The 16934-nt window shown below is 58.3% G+C and overlaps 1 protein-coding gene across 1 annotated transcript in view; it reads left to right on the forward strand.

Moving 5' to 3' along the window:
- The window catches only part of LOC144950722 (uncharacterized), an 85073-nt gene that overhangs the window by 54664 nt on the left and 13475 nt on the right, over window positions 1–16934 (forward strand). The window contains exons 2-6 of the mRNA XM_078880795.1: window positions 3994–4038; window positions 5073–5220; window positions 13284–13601; window positions 14582–14735; window positions 16261–16447. Coding sequence (XP_078736921.1) covers window positions 4006–4038; window positions 5073–5220; window positions 13284–13601; window positions 14582–14735; window positions 16261–16447 — 840 coding nt within the window. The 5' untranslated portion in view covers window positions 3994–4005. The remainder of the gene's footprint in view (window positions 1–3993; window positions 4039–5072; window positions 5221–13283; window positions 13602–14581; window positions 14736–16260; window positions 16448–16934) is intronic.

A 16934-nucleotide genomic window follows, 5' to 3' on the forward strand; every position in this document is an offset into this window, starting at 1 on the left:
TGGTGGTGAGAGGTGGTGGAGGTGAGAGGTGGTGGTGTGAGGTGGTGGTGAGAGGTGGCGGTGGTGGCGGTGGTGGCGGTGGTGGTGGCGGTGGTGGCGGTGGTGGCGGTGGTGGTGGTGGCGGTGGTGGCGGTGGTGGTGGCGGTGGTGGTGGCGGTGGTGGCGGTGGTGGCGGTGGTGGTGGTGGCGGTGGTGGCGGTGGTGGTGAGAGGTGGTGGTGGTGGCGGTGGTGGCGGTGGTGGTGGTGGCGGTGGTGGTGGTGGTGCTGCGTAACGCGAGGCGCCTGAGCTCCAAGGTGACCCAAGCTGGTCTCACCTTTCACAGCCACCGCCGTGTGAGTGGCTCCCTCTCACTCGCTCGCTCTCTCTCTCTCCCTCTGTCAGTCTCTTTTTTTTCTTTTTTTACGATCAGTGGAAACAAGAAGATGCTCGGTGTATTCGGCACTTTGTTTCGTTCATCATTTCGTAATTTTTTTTTTAAACGGGGCTTTATGTAGCTCTCGCTCGCTCTCTCGCTCGCTCGCTCGCTCTCTCGCTCGTTTTGTCGCTCATTCTCTCGCTCGCTCTCTCGCTCACTCTCTCGCTCGCTCTCTCGCTCGCTCTCTCGCTCGCTCGCTCTCTCGCTCGTTTTGTCGCTCATTCTCTCGCTCACTCTCTCGCTCACTCTCTCGCTCGCTCTCTCGCTCGCTCTCTCGCTCGCTCGCTCTCTCGCTCGTTTTGTCGCTCATTCTCTCGCTCGCTCTCTCGCTCACTCTCTCGCTCGCTCTCTCGCTCTCTCGCTCGCTCGCTCTCTCGCTCGCTCTCTCGCTCGCTCTCTCGCTCGCTCGCTCTCTCGCTCGTTTTGTCGCTCATTCTCTCGCTCACTCTCTCGCTCACTCTCTCGCTCGCTCTCTCGCTCTCTCGCTCGTTTTGTCGCTCATTCTCTCGCTCACTCTCTCGTTCTGCACGCCGCCCCCCTCGCAGTCCGACGGCCTCCGACGGGTAGCTCATATCAGCATGCAGAGCTCCCCGTCATCTGCCACGGAGCACACGGCCTCACAGTCTCTCTCTCCCTCTCACTCACTCGCTCGCTCTCTCTGTCTTCCTCTCGCTCTCTCTCTCTCTCCCTCTTGCCCTCTATCAGTCTCTCACAGTCTCTCACTCGCTCTCTCTCTCTTGCCCTCTCCCAGTCTCTCTCGCTCTCTCACTCGCTCTCTATCAGTCTCTCCCTCTTGCCCTCTATCAGTCTCTCACAGTCTCTCACTCACTCGCTCGCTCTCTTGCCCTCTATCAGTCTCTCCCAGTCTCTCTCGCTCTCTCTCGCACGCTCACTCGCTCTCGGTCTCTCACTCGCTCTCTCTCAGTCTCTCTTAGTCTCTATCTCGCTGTGTGTCTCTCTCTTTAACAGTCACTTACCCATTCTCTCTCTCACACACACACTCGTTCTCTCTCTCACACACACACTCGTTCTCTCTCTCGTTCTCACTTGCCCCCCCCCCGCACTCTCGTTTTGTCTCTCTTCTCTCTCGCTCCCTTCCTCTCTTCTTGTCTCACTCTGTGTCTCTCTTCTTGTCTCACTCTGTGTCTCTCTCTCCATTTCCTTCCCTTCCTCTTGCTCTCTTGCCCTTTCTTACATTCGTGGCTTTATCACTGATTCCTCGAAAAGGCTGCGCGCCCATAACGGCGGCCCTTATCGTGATGTCGCAGCCGTCCCGCTTGAGGGGAAAACGCTTCCTCCAATTGAGACCATGTTCTCGTATTCTGATAGGATGTGCAGAATTAACTTTGTGTGTGTGATGTTGTGAGAAGTTGTGTGTGTGTGTCAGTGTGGGTGAGTGTTTGTCGGTGTGTGTGTGTCAGTGTGGGTCAGTGTTTGTCAGTGTGTGTGGGTCTGTGTGGGTCAGTGTTTGTTGGTGTGTGTGTGTCAGTGTGGGTCAGTGTTTGTCAGTGTGTGTGGGTCTGTGTGGGTCAGTGTTTGTTGGTGTGTGTGGGTCTGTGTGGGTCAGTGTTTGTTGGTGTGTGTGTGTCAGTGTGGGTCAGTGTTTGTCGGCGTGTGTGGGTGTGTGTAGGTCACCGTGTGTGTGTGGGTCAGTGTGGGTCAGTGTTTGTCTGTGGGTATCTCTGTGTGTGTGTGGGTCTGTATGGGTCAGTGTTTGTTGGTGTGTGTGTGTAGGTCACCGTGTGTGTGTATGGGTCAGTGTTTGTCTGTGGGTATCTGTGTGTGTGTGGGTCTGTGTGGGTCAGTGTTTGTTGGTGTGTGTGTGTGTAGGTCACCGTGTGTGGGGGTCAGAGTGGGTCAGTGTTTATCTGTCAGTGTCTGTGTGGTGTGTGTTGTGGGCTTGTGATGCTGGAACGGCGTGTTGGTGGCCACGAGTCCACGGGCTGCACAGAAGTTTTGCGGCCTCCTGCCGCTGGGACTCGCAGATTCCCACACCTCACCGCCAGAAGATGATGCGCTTCCTCAAAGTGAACCTAGCCTGGCACAGTTGTTGTGGTGACGTCATGACCACTTCGTGGGGAATGGCAGCTGTTGTTTTCTGGCTGTGTGTGTGTCTGGGGAGCGGTGGTGTAACGGTTAGCGCGCTGCGCTACGAACCACCTGGTGACCCGACTTCGGCTCCTCGTGACCAACACCAATGGCAAAATATTGGAACTCGTCCCGGGCCTCCCCTAGGTCGACTCAGCCTTCGCGAGTACCTGGTGCAGTGTGTGACCATCGGCACTGGGGAGACAAAGGGGGGGGGGTGGGGGCACCCACCTCCCCCCATGTGCCATGCCGGCCTTCGTCGTTGCTTGGTAGCGGCACAGTCCGTTGAAGGCTGTACGGGGGATCTTCGTGTCTGTGTGTATGTGGGCATTTGTGAGGAGCGGTGGTGCAGCAGTTAGCGCTACGCTGCGCTACGAACCCGGCGACCCGAGTTCCATTCCCGCTCACGGCCACCAACACCAGCGGCGTTTATCAGAGCCGGTCCAGAGCCTCCCCTAGGTCTCCTCAGCCTCAAATTAATAACCTGGTGCGGTGTGTAAAAACATTGGCACTGGGGAGACAAAGGTGGCCGGGCGTGGTATTGGCCACTCAACCCCCGCGTGCGCCACCGGGCCGGCCTTCATCGGTGCTCCTACTCGCTCACAGCCCTTGCCCCAACAGTCTGTTGAGGCTACGCGGGGATCTTTGTGTGTGCTTGCTTCCGCGTCTCTGTGTTTGTGAGTGTCTGTGGTCAGATGCATTGATGGACAGACGATGATGATGATGATGGCCGATGATAATGATGATGGCCGACGATGATGATGATGATAGGGGCGGTGATGACGATGATGATAGGGGCGATGACGACGATGATGATAGGGGCGGTGACGCGACTGCCCAGCTGTAGCATGTTCGCCGCTCGTTACAGAGGTGCTCGGTTCGAATCCGGCAGTCCGCCCCTGGTTAATACTGCGGTTGCGTGCGCACCAACCGTCAACAATTGGCGCCACCTGCTTCACAGTGGCGTCACTCGGAACGAGCAGCCGGACCATCCCGCCGCATGTGCCGGCGTCGCCGTCCGCAAATTTGCCAAATTGTTTCCGAATTCGTCACTTGGGGACCGCACGCATACACACGCAGCCGGCGATCATTGGCGCCTCCCTCCGCGGTGACCGCCCCGCGCCTCCGTGAGAACGATGGCGCCCAGGCCAAGCCCCGATCTCGTCGACCATCTTCGCGAAAACTCGCGGTCACCCTCGCGGCGACAGCGGCGGCTGCTTTTGGCATCGCGCGTGGTCACCGCATCGGCATCGCGCGGCGCTTTCAGATGCGCTTCTGCGGCTGTCTGGAAGGCTCTCTCCTCCCGATGTTGAAAAGTGGTTTCTTTGTTCAGTTTGTTGGCCTTCTCCCGCACCTCCGATTAGCGACGGTTCCGCTCCGTACAGAGCGAAAGAAGTTCACCAGAATCAGTCTTCGTGATGGAGGAATCCGTTACAACAACAATCACGAGTCGACGATGATTCGTGTCTTTTGTTATTTTCGTTGCAGGATTCGGGCAGCATGGACTTCAGCCCCAAAGAGTCGCCCATCTACGTGAGTGCCCAGACAGCGCACCCCCCGGTCCTCGCGCGTGCGGAGTGGCAGCAATGGTGCCTCTACACCAGGCCCGTCCAAAGTCCGACCCGCGGGCCAATCACGGCCCGCGGTCAGATTTCATACGGCCCGCAGCTTCGGTCTTATAATGTGCTATTTATGGCTCGCTAGTTCTGTCAGAATAAATACATCATAAAACTTTAAAGATGTAATTCCTCCTTCTGCCACACGGTGGCAGCACCATTCTCTGGCTCTGCATCCGTGCCGCGAACCGTTCTCGAATCATTTCTGCCGTGGCGACTGCAAAAAAAAAGAGAAAAGTTGACAGTGAGGGCCGCCGCTTTCAGGAGCGGTGGCAATTACAATACTTCTTCACTCGCTGCTCTCCACCACCGCGCTGTCATCATCGTCATCACCACCGTGGGCTCTCCACTGCTGGATGACGTTCAGTGCCATGCCACGGACCTGCCGTGTGTTCTCCAATCCACGTGGGCCCGTCTCTCCGTGTGATCCCACGCTTACCCCCCTGCAACACCTTTTCGCCCACTTCTAAGTTTTCGTTTCGTGTTCGTGACCTTCTCCCTTCCCGTGGACTACGTCGTGACCCCCCTGGTCGCACCCCAACGCGCGCACGCACACACGGACAACAGAGGCAAAGCTCCCCCATGTAGCCTCGACGGACTGTGAGGGCAAGTGCTGTTAGCGAGTAGCGCCTATGAAGGGCGGCACTCCGCACGAGGCGGTGGGTGGCCAGCACCGCGCCCTGCCGCCTTTGTCTCCCCTGTCGCGATGTTCATTACGCACCGCGCCGCGTACTCGTTTGAGGCCGAGTCGACCTAGGGGAGGCCCAGGACCAGTTCAGACAATCGCCACCGGAGTCGGCGAGCCTCGAGCGGGAAGGGAAGCGGGTTCACCGGGTTCGTAGCGCCGACCGCTCCCCACGACACCGCCACGCGCGCGACGGGACGCCACGCACGGCTCGCTCCGTGCGTCCTGACGGGGCGGTGGCCGCTGCGTGTGCCCGTTGCCCGCAGGGCGGCGCGCGGGTCCTCGTGACGTGCGCCGAGGGGACGCTGCCACCAGGCGACGCCGACTTCTTCCTGGTGTTCGACGGCACGGCCAGCCGCCACGTGGCGCCCGCCACTCGCCTCAACGGCTGCACGCTGCAGGGCTTCACGCCAGGTAGCACGCAACACGCACGCAACACGCGTACAACACGCGTACAACACACGCACAACACGCGTACAACACGCGTACAGCACGCGCACAACACACGCACAACACACGTACAACACACGTACAACACGCGTACAACACGCGTACAGCACGCGTACAGCACGCGCACAACACACGCACAACACACGTACAACACACGTACAACACACGTACAACACACGTACAACACACGTACAACACGCGTACAACACACGCACAACACACGCACAACACACGCACAACACACGCACAGCACGCGCACAACACACGTACAACACACGTACAACACGCGTACAACACGCGTACAACACGCGTACAGCACGCGTACAGCACGCGCACAACACGCGCACAACACACGTACAACACACGTACAACACACGTACAACACGCGTACAACACGCGTACAGCACGCGCACAACACACGCACAACACACGCACAACACACGCACAACACACGCACAGCACGCGCACAACACACGTACAACACACGTACAACACACGTACAACACACGCACAACACACGCACAACACACGCACAACACGCGCACAGCACGCGCACAACACACGTACAACACACGTACAACACACGTACAACACACGTACAACACACGCACAACACACGCACAACACACGCACAACACACGCACAACACACGTACAGCACACGTACAACACACGTACAACACACGTACAACACACGTACAACACGCGTACAACACACGCACAACACACGCACAACACACGCACAACACACGCACAACACACGCACAACACACGCACAACACACGTACAACACACGTACAACACACGTACAACACGCGTACAACACACGCACAACACACGTACAACACACGTACAACACGCGCACAACACGCGTACAACACACGCACAACACGCGCACAACACACGCACAACACACGCACAACACACGCACAACACACGCACAGCACGCGCACAACACACGCACAACACACGCACAACACACGCACAACACACGCACAACACACGCACAACACACGCACAGCACGCGTACAACACGCGCACAACACACGCACAACACACGCACAACACACGCACAACACACGCACAACACACGCACAGCACGCGCACAACACACGCACAACACACGCACAACACACGCACAACACACGCACAACACACGCACAGCACGCGCACAACACACGCACAGCACGCGCACAACACACGTACAACACGCGCACAACACACGCACAACACACGCACAACACACGCACAACACACGCACAACACACGCACAGCACGCGCACAACACACGCACAACACACGCACAACACACGCACAACACACGCACAACACACGCACAACACACGCACAGCACGCGTACAACACGCGCACAACACACGCACAACACACGCACAACACACGCACAACACACGCACAGCACACGCACAGCACGCGCACAACACACGCACAACACACGCACAACACACGCACAACACACGCACAACACACGCACAGCACGCGCACAACACACGCACAGCACGCGCACAACACACGTACAACACGCGCACAACACACGCACAACACGCGCACAGCACGCGCACAACACACGTACAACACGCGCACAACACGCGCACAACACACGTACAACACGCGCACAACACACGCACAACACACGCACAACACACGCACAACACACGCACAACACGCGCACAACACACGCACAGCACGCGCACAACACACGCACAGCACGCGCACAACACACGTACAACACGCGCACAACACACGCACAACACACGCACAGCACGCGCACAACACACGTACAACACGCGCACAACACGCGCACAACACGCGCACAACACGCGTACAGCACACGCACAACACACGCACAACACGCGTACAGCACGCGCACAGCACGCGCACAGCACGCGTACAGCACACGCACAACACACGCACAACACGCGTACAACACGCGTACAACACGCGCACAGCACGCGCACAGCACACGCACAACACGCGCACAACACGCGCACAGCACGCGCACAGCACGCGCACAGCACGCGCACAGCACGCGCACAACACGCGCACAACACGCGTACAACACGCGCACAACACGCGTACAACACGCGTACAACACGCGCACAGCACGCGCACAACACGCGCACAACACGCGCACAACACGCGCACAACACGCGCACAACACGCGCACAACACGCGTACAGCACGCGCACAACACGCGCACAGCACGCGCACAACACGCGCACAGCACGCGCACAACACGCGCACAACACGCGCACAACACGCGTACAGCACGCGTACAGCACGCGCACAGCACGCGCACAACACGCGCACAACACGCGCACAGCACGCGTACAACACGCGCACAGCACGCGTACAACACGCGCACAGCACGCGTACAACACGCGTACAGCACGCGTACAACACGCGTACAGCACGCGCACAACACGCGTACAGCACGCGCACAACACGCGTACAGCACGCGTACAACACGCGCACAACACGCGTACAGCACGCGTACAACACGCGTACAACACGCGTACAACACGCGTACTACATGCGTACAACACGCGCGCACGCACACACGACGACGGCCATTCGCCCCTAAGACGTCACCACGGCGCCTGTGCCAGGCCATGTGCACCTTGAGGCCACGGGAAGTGTGGAAGGCTCGCTGACGGGGTCACGGGACAGTCCCAGGTGCCGTGGGTTGACTGATCGAGATGACCGGGAGATCCACACCAACTGCAAACTTTTTTTTATTTTACCCGCCTGGCGTTTCGCATGTTGTTGTGAGCGTCGCTCCTCTGCCCTCTGTTGATGTTCTAGGGCGACTGCCTCCAACTGCCCAGTAGTGTGTCCTTCATACACTCACACACTCTCATGCACACACACTCACACAAACTCACACACTCTCACACACACTAACACGCACTAACGCACACACGAACACAGACACTCATACACAATCGCTTGCTGGCTTTGGCGGCGGTCTCTGCTGCTGGCGTGGGAAGCGAGCGCGGTAATTCAGGCGAGCCACGCGCCGGCTGGTCACGCCGGCACGAGGAAGGAAACGCCGGCTTCCTCGATGATCTCCGTTACGGCGCTGCAGGTCAAGTGGCCGTGCCGCCCAGGAAGCCGGAGACGACCAATTACGGAATCGGTGACGACGATGAAAGCGCGCAGAGCGAGATGGTTCAGGTTATACAGCTCCAGTGGAGACACAGAGTGAGATGGTTCAGGTTCACCAGCTCCAGTGGAGACACAGAGCGAGATGGTTCAGGTTCACCAGCTCCAGTGGAGACACAGAGTGAGATGGTTCAGGTTCACCAGCTCCAGTGGAGACACAGAGTGAGATGGTTCAGGTTCACAGCTCCAGTGGAGACACAGAGTGAGATGGTTCAGGTTCACCAGCTCCAGTGGAGACGCAGAGTGAGATGGTTCAGGTTACACAGCTCCAGTGGAGACACAGAGTGAGATGGTTCAGGTTCACCAGCTCCAGTGGAGACACAGAGTGAGATGGTTCAGGTTACACAGCTCCAGTGGAGACACAGAGTGAGATGGTTCAGGTTCACCAGCTCCAGTGGAGACACAGAGTGAGATGGTTCAGGTTACACAGCTCCAGTGGAGACACAGAGTGAGATGGTTCAGGTTCACCAGCTCCAGTGGAGACACAGAGTGAGATGGTTCAGGTTACACATCTCCAGTGGAGACACAGAGTGAGATGGTTCAGGTTCACCAGCTCCAGTGGAGACGCAGAGTGAGATGGTTCAGGTTCATCAGCTCCAGTGGAGTCGCAGAGTGAGATGGTTCAGGTTACACAGCTCCAGTGGAGACACAGAGTGAGATGGTTCAGGTTACACAGCTCCAGTGGAGACACAGAGTGAGATGGTTCAGGTTCATCAGCTCCAGTGGAGTCGCAGAGTGAGATGGTTCAGGTTACACAGCTCCAGTGGAGACGCAGAGTGAGATGGTTCAGGTTCATCAGCTCCAGTGGAGTCGCAGAGTGAGATGGTTCAGGTTACACAGCTCCAGTGGAGACGCAGAGTGAGATGGTTCAGGTTACACATCTCCAGTGGAGACACAGAGTGAGATGGTTCAGGTTACACATCTCAAGTGGAGACACAGAGTGAGATGGTTCAGGTTCACAGCTCCAGTGGAGACACAGAGTGAGATGGTTCAGGTTCACCAGCTCCAGTGGAGACACAGAGTGAGATGGTTCAGGTTCACAGCTCCAGTGGAGACACAGAGTGAGATGGTTCAGGTTACACATCTCCAGTGGAGACACAGAGTGAGATGGTTCAGGTTCACAGCTCCAGTGGAGACACAGAGTGAGATGGTTCAGGTTCACAGCTCCAGTGGAGACACAGAGTGAGATGGTTCAGGTTCACAGCTCCAGTGGAGACACAGAGTGAGATGGTTCAGGTTCACCAGCTCCAGTGGAGACACAGAGTGAGATGGTTCAGGTTCACAGCTCCAGTGGAGACACAGAGTGAGATGGTTCAGGTTCACCAGCTCCAGTGGAGACACAGAGTGAGATGGTTCAGGTTACACATCTCCAGTGGAGACACAGAGTGAGATGGTTCAGGTTCACCAGCTCCAGTGGAGACACAGAGTGAGATGGTTCAGGTTGTCCAGCTCCAGTGGACACACAGAGTGAGATTGTTCAGGTTCACAGCTCCAGCTGATACGCAGAGTGAGATGGTTCAGGTTCACCAGCTCCAGTGGAGACAGAGTGAGATGGTTCAGGTTACACAGCTCCAGTGGAGACACAGAGTGAGATGGTTCAGGTTCACCAGCTCCAGTGGAGACACAGAGTGAGATGGTTCAGGTTACACAGCTCCAGTGGAGACACAGAGTGAGATGGTTCAGGTTCACAGCTCCAGCTGATACGCAGAGTGAGATGGTTCAGGTTCACAGCTCCAGTGGAGACACAGAGTGAGATGGTTCAGGTTCACCAGCTCCAGTGGAGACACAGAGTGAGATGGTTCAGGTTCACAGCTCCAGTGGAGACACAGAGTGAGATGGTTCAGGTTCACCAGCTCCAGTGGAGACACAGAGTGAGATGGTTCAGGTTCACAGCTCCAGTGGAGACACAGAGTGAGATGGTTCAGGTTCACAGCTCCAGTGGAGACACAGAGTGAGATGGTTCAGGTTCACCAGCTCCAGTGGAGACACAGAGTGAGATGGTTCAGGTTCACCAGCTCCAGTGGAGACACAGAGTGAGATGGTTCAGGTTCACCAGCTCCAGTGGAGACACAGAGTGAGATGGTTCAGGTTCACAGCTCCAGTGGAGTCGCAGAGTGAGATGGATCAGGTTACACAGCTCCAGTGGAGACACAGAGTGAGATGGTTCAGGTTCACAGCTCCAGTGGAGACACAGAGTGAGATGGTTCAGGTTCACAGCTCCAGTGGAGACGCAGAGTGAGATGGTTCAGGTTCACAGCTCCAGTGGAGACGCAGAGTGAGATGGTTCAGGTTCACCAGCTCCAGTGGAGTCGCAGCGTGAGATGGTTCAGGTTCACCAGCTCCAGTGGAGACGCAGAGTGAGATGGTTCAGGTTCACCAGCTCCAGTGGAGTCGCAGCGTGAGATGGTTCAGGTTCACCAGCTCCAGTGGAGTCGCAGCGTGAGATGGTTCAGGTTCACCAGCTCCAGTGGAGTCGCAGCGTGAGATGGTTCAGGTTCACAGCTCCAGTGGAGACACAGAGTGAGATGGTTCAGGTTCACCAGCTCCAGTGGAGACGCAGAGTGAGATGGTTCAGGTTCACCAGCTCCAGCTGAGACACAGAGTGAGATGGATCAGGTTCACCAGCTCCAGTGGAGACGCAGAGTGAGATGGTTCAGGTTCACCATCTCCAGTGCCCATAGACTCAACACTGCCCATAGACTCAACACTGCCCATAGACTCAACACTGCCCATAGACTCAACACTGCCCATAAACTCAACACTACCCATAGACTCAACACTGCCCATAGACTCAACACTGCCCATAGACTCAACACTACCCATAGACTCAACACTGCCCATAGACTCAACACTACCCATAGACTCAACACTACCCATAGACTCAACACTGCCCATAGACTCAACACTACCCATAGACTCAACACTACCCATAGACTCAACACTGCCCACAGACTCAACACTGCGCATAGACTCAACACTACCCATAGACTCAACACTGCCCATAGACTCAACACTACCCATAGACTCAACACTACCCATAGACTCAACACTGCCCATAGACTCAACACTACCCATAGACTATCACTGCCCACAGACTCAACACTGCCCATAGACTCAACACTGCCCATAGACTCAACACTGCCCATAGACTCAACACTGCCCATAGACTCAACACTGCCCACAGACTCAACACTGCGCATAGACTCAACACTACCCATAGACTCAACACTGCCCATAGACTCAACACTGCCCATAGACTCAACACTATCCATAGACTCAACACTGCCCATAGACTCAACACTGCCCACAGACTCAACACTGCGCATAGACTCAACACTACCCATAGACTCAACACTGCCCATAGACTCAACACTACCCATAGACTCAACACTACCCATAGACTCAACACTGCCCATAGACTCAACACTACCCATAGACTCAACACTGCCCATAGACTCAACACTACCCATAGACTCAACACTGCCCATAGACTCAACACTACCCATAGACTATGGGAACCTCATTTGCCAGTAAAAATATGATAATTGGTTCTTTACCCTTCTATCTGGCAACAAAACTGACACCTTTTTACAAGGAGTCATGTTTGCATAGACCGCAATACCTGCAGCCATAATACAAACAAAAGAACATAACTCTGATAATGTATGCACTGTCCTTGAAGTTGATTGGTCCACACCCGAGACAGCTTTCCTTAGAGCCTAGTCTCATATGGGTTGGACCAGATGACGCCAAAAGGCGCACAACTCAATGAGGTTCCCATAGTGTAGATGCTTGCCCCGAGTTCTCATACTCTGATGGTGCATTGTCTTTGAGTTGTGCGCCTTTTGGCGTCATCTGGTCCAACCCATATGAGACTAGGCTCTAAGGAAAGCTGTCTCGGGTGTGGACCAATCAACTTCAAGGACAGTGCATACATTATCAGAGTTATGTTCTTTTGTTTGTATTATGACTGCAGGTATTGCGGTCTATGCAAACATGACTCCTTGTAAAAAGGTGTCAGTTTTGTTGCCAGATAGAAGGGTAAAGAACCAATTATCACTACCCATAGACTATCACTGCCCACAGACTCAACATTACCCATAGACTCAACACTACCCATAAACTCAACACTGGCCATAGACTCAACACTGCACATAGACTATTACTGCCCATAGACTCAACACTGCCCATAGACTCAACACTGCCCATAGACTCAACACTGCCCATAGACTCAACACTGCCCATAGACTAAACCCATGGACTAACACTTCCTTCCCCGCGCCGCCGTCGCTCCGGGGGGAGGCCGCAGGTGGCGCCCCTCCCCGTGCGGCCCCCTCGCGGCCTCCGCCGCTCGCGGTGGTCTCAGAGCCCCCCCCGTCTGCGTGCCCCCCGTCTCTATCCCGGTTGATCTATCTTTCCGCCTGTGGCTCTGTTTTTTACTTTGTTGGTAGTGTAGCGGTGAGCGGCCCGCACTACGAACCTTTGTCTCTGTGTCTTTCTCTGGTTGTCTGCCTGTCTCTCTCTCTCTGTATCTCCCTCTCTCTGTGTGTCTCCGTTTGTCGCTCTGCCTGCCCGTCTCCGTACCTCGCTGCTTCGGTCTCTCGGCCTGCGAGGGATCGCCGCTCGCATCAACCGCGGGGGGTTCCCCCGCAGGCTCCACAGCAGAGATAACGTTGCCCCCTAGCGGCTGACTGCCGCACAGGGACAGCTGCCACCGGGGGTGCCCTTTCAACCGACCTCATCGTCGCCGTCTCCGCCTTCAAAGTTTACCGTGCGCCGTCACCGTGCCCCGTCACCGTCCTCACCGTGGTGCCGGGCCCACGCGGCCCGCGTTGCCGCCCGCAGGCCACGACCGCTGCGAGTACGTGGGCCTCTCCCTGTGGGCGTGGCCGCGAGGTGCCGCCGGCCCCAGCCGACTGACCGGCGCCGGCGCCTCGGGGTGCCCTCAGCCGGCGGCGGCGACGGCGCGCTTTGCGTTTGCGCGCGACCTGGCGTGCGCCGTGGCGGCTCAGCTGGCGCGCTGGCCGGGCGAGCGGCTCGACTCGCCGCTGCTGGCGGGGCTGGACGCGGAGCAGCTGGCGCGCCTCGACCCGGCGGTGGCGGCCGCCCTGCAGCACCTGCGCGCCGGCGGGGAGCTGGCGCTGCCCGACGAGAAGCGGCACGGTGAGGCGGCGGCGGCGGTGGTGGCACGGGCTCGGAGATCGGTGGTGAGGGGCGGTGCAGGCTTATTGATGTGTGGGGCTACAGGCAGAAGGGGTGTGTGATGTGTGTGTGTGTGCGTGTGTGTTGTGCTGTGGGGAGCGGTGGTTTAGCGTTACGAACCCAGAAGCCCGAGTTCGATTCCTGCTCACGGCCAACACGGCCAACACCTGTGCCTACCCTAGGTCGACTCAGCCTCAAATGAGAACCTGGCGCGAGCGTTGTGCTGGCACTCACCCCCCCTTGTCTGCTATTCCGACCTTCATAGGTGCTGCCCCTACAGCCTGTTGCAGGCTATACGCGGGTGATCTTTTTGTGTGTCTGTGTGTGTCTGTCTATGAGTATGTGTGTGTGTGTCTGTGTGTGTGTCTGTGCGGTAGTGTAGCGGTTAACGCACTGCGCGATGAACCCAGCGAGCCGGCTTCGATTCCTGCTCACGGCTAACACCGGAGACGAATATCTGAACCGGTCGTGGGCCTCCCCTAGGTCGACTCAGCCTCAAATGAGTACCTGGTGCGATGTTAAAACATCGCCACCGGGAAGACAAAGGCGGCCGGGCGTGGTGCTCGCCACCCACACCCTCGTGTGCCGTGTCGGCCTTCACAGGTGCTACTCGCTAACAGCACTTGCCCCTACAGCCTGTTGAGTCCACACGGCGGGAGATCTTTGTGTGTTTGTGTGTGTTTCTATGTGTGTGTGTGTTTGTGTCTGTCTGTGTGTGTGTCTGTGTGTGTGTCTGTGTGTGTGTCTGTGTGTGTGTGTCTGTGTGTGTGTGTCTGTGTGTGTCTGTGTGTGTGTGTGTCTGTGTGTGTGTGTCTGTGTGTGTGTGTCTGTGTGTGTGTGTGTCTGTTAGTGTGTCTGTGTGTGTGTGTGTCTGTGTGTGTGTCTGTGTGTGTGTCTGTGTGTGTGTGTGTCTGTGTGCGTGTGTGTGTCTGTGCGTGCAGCGCTGCTGGCCACCGCGCGCCGCCTGTCCCTGCCGTGCGTGCTCTCCTGCCTGCGCGCCGCCTTCCCGGCCGCCACCCTCGCCGGGGACACGGCTGGGGGTCGCGACCCCAACGTGGACGCCGCCGGCGACCGCCCCCCCGGCGCTGCCGAGCGGTGAGCGGCAATCGTCACCGGTGACAACCCGCCGGGGTGGATTCCCGGCGCCATCGCTCTGATCCATCCGGCGTGTTGGGGGGGAGGGGGGTGGGCGCTGTGGGGGTCAGGGGTGGCGGTGAAGGGGTCATCGTCGCCCGACGGAATTGAGAAGGGCTGGGGGGGGGGGCGTAGTGGTGGTAGTAATGACGGTGGTGGTGATGGTGGTGGTGTTGGTGGTGGTGATGGTGGTGGTGTTGGTGGTGACGATGGTGGTGGTGGTGATGATCGTGTTGACGATGATATGATGGTGATGATGATGGTGGTGGTGGTGGTGGCGACGATAATGATGATGGTGGTGGTGGTGACGATGATGGTAGTGGTGGTAGTGGTGACGACGATGATGATGGTAGTGGTGACGACGATGATGATGGTAGTGGTGGTGGTGACGATGACGACGATGATGGTGGTGGTGACGAGGATGATGATGGTGGTGGTGACGAGGATGATGATGGTGGTGGTGACAATGATGGTGGTGGTGGTGATGGTGGTGGTGATGATGATGATGGTGGTGGTGACGATGATGGTGGTGGTGGTGACGATGATGGTAGTGGTGGTGGTGATGATGACGACGATGATGATGGTGGTGACGATGATGATGGTGGTGGTGGTGGTGACGATGATGGTGGTGGTGGTGACGATGATGATGGTGGTGGTGATGATGACGACGATGATGGTGGTGGTGACAATGATGGTGGTGATGGTGGTGGTGGTGTTGGTGGTGATGGTGGTGGTGATGATGATGATGGTGGTGGTGACGACGACGATGACGATGATGATGGCCGTAGTGGTGGTGATGTCATCTCACGCACAGACAGACGTGCACTTTGTCTGTGCGAGTGTGCGGGGGTTGATGGAACGCGGAGGAGACGTGCGGGTACAGCGATTCCTTTTGTTACGGCAACGTAGCAGGGCAGCAGTGGGGGGGGGGCAGGGTGGTGTCCGATGGTCGGGGCTGGGGGGGGCAGTGACCTCCCGCCCTACCAACCCCCCAGAATTCCTGCACGCGTTGTCCAGGGTTTCCGATTGCTTCCTGGTCACACACGGAGCCGAGTTCGACTCCCGCTCACGGGCACCAACATCTGAACCGGTCCTGGGCCTCCCCTAGGTCGACTCGGCCTCAAATGAGTACCCGGTGCGGTGTGCAAACACCGCCACCGGGGAGACAAAGGCGGCCGGGCGTGGTGCAGGCCGTGCCGTGCCGGCCTCCACAGGTGCTGCTCGCTAACAGCACTCGCCCCGACAGTCTGTTTAGCGCTTCCAGTATCCTTGCAAGTTGCCACCCCCCGCACCGTCCTCACATGCTGGGGTCTGTCCGCTCGGGGTGTTCACACCCACCGGCTGTCCCACCCCCCCACCCCCCCTCTCACCCCCCCCTCTCACCCCCCCCCCACCCCCCCACTCACCCACTCACTCACCCACTCACCCCCCCCCCTCTCACCCCACCCACCCCCCCCACTCACCGCCCCCACCCACCCCCCCCCAGCTGCGAGGCCGCGTGGGTTCCACGCTCCCAGCATGCCCTGGGAAAGGGCTCCTGGGTGACCTTTCACCCCCACCTGGACGTGGCGATGCTGAGCAGCAGGAAGGGCGGCCGCAGGGGGACCCAGCGAGGGCCCGAGGCCGACGTCCGGCGCTTGGCCGACGTGCTGGCACGGCGCACGGCCCAGCAGGTGACGGCACCTCCCACCCCGCCCCCCCCCCACCCCCCCCCCCACACCCCCCCACACCCCCCCCACACCCCCCCCACACCCCCCACACCCCCCCACACCCCCCACACCCCCCACACCCCCCCACACCCCCCCCACACCCCCCCACACCCCCCCACACCCCCCACAACCCCCCCACACCCCCCCCACACCCCCCCACACCCCCCCACACCCCCCCACACCCCCCCCTGTCATGGCGCCGCTGACGGCGGCTGTGGGGTCACTCGCGCCGTCGCCGGAACGGTGGAGGGGAGACTGTGCGGCCCGGAGCGCTGAGAGCTGAGCTGGCGTAGTACGAGTGTGGCGGCGGTGGCGGCGGTGGTGGTGGTGCTGGTGGTGGTGGTGGCGGAGGTGGTAGTGACGGTGGTTGCGGTGGCGGTGCTGGTGGCGGTGGCGGTGGTGGTGGTGGTGGTGGCGACGGTGGTGGTGGTGGTGGCGGAGGTGGTTGCGG

This window comes from Lampetra fluviatilis, chromosome 59 (assembly GCF_964198595.1).
Source record: "Lampetra fluviatilis chromosome 59, kcLamFluv1.1, whole genome shotgun sequence".
NCBI lineage: Eukaryota > Metazoa > Chordata > Hyperoartia > Petromyzontiformes > Petromyzontidae > Lampetra > Lampetra fluviatilis.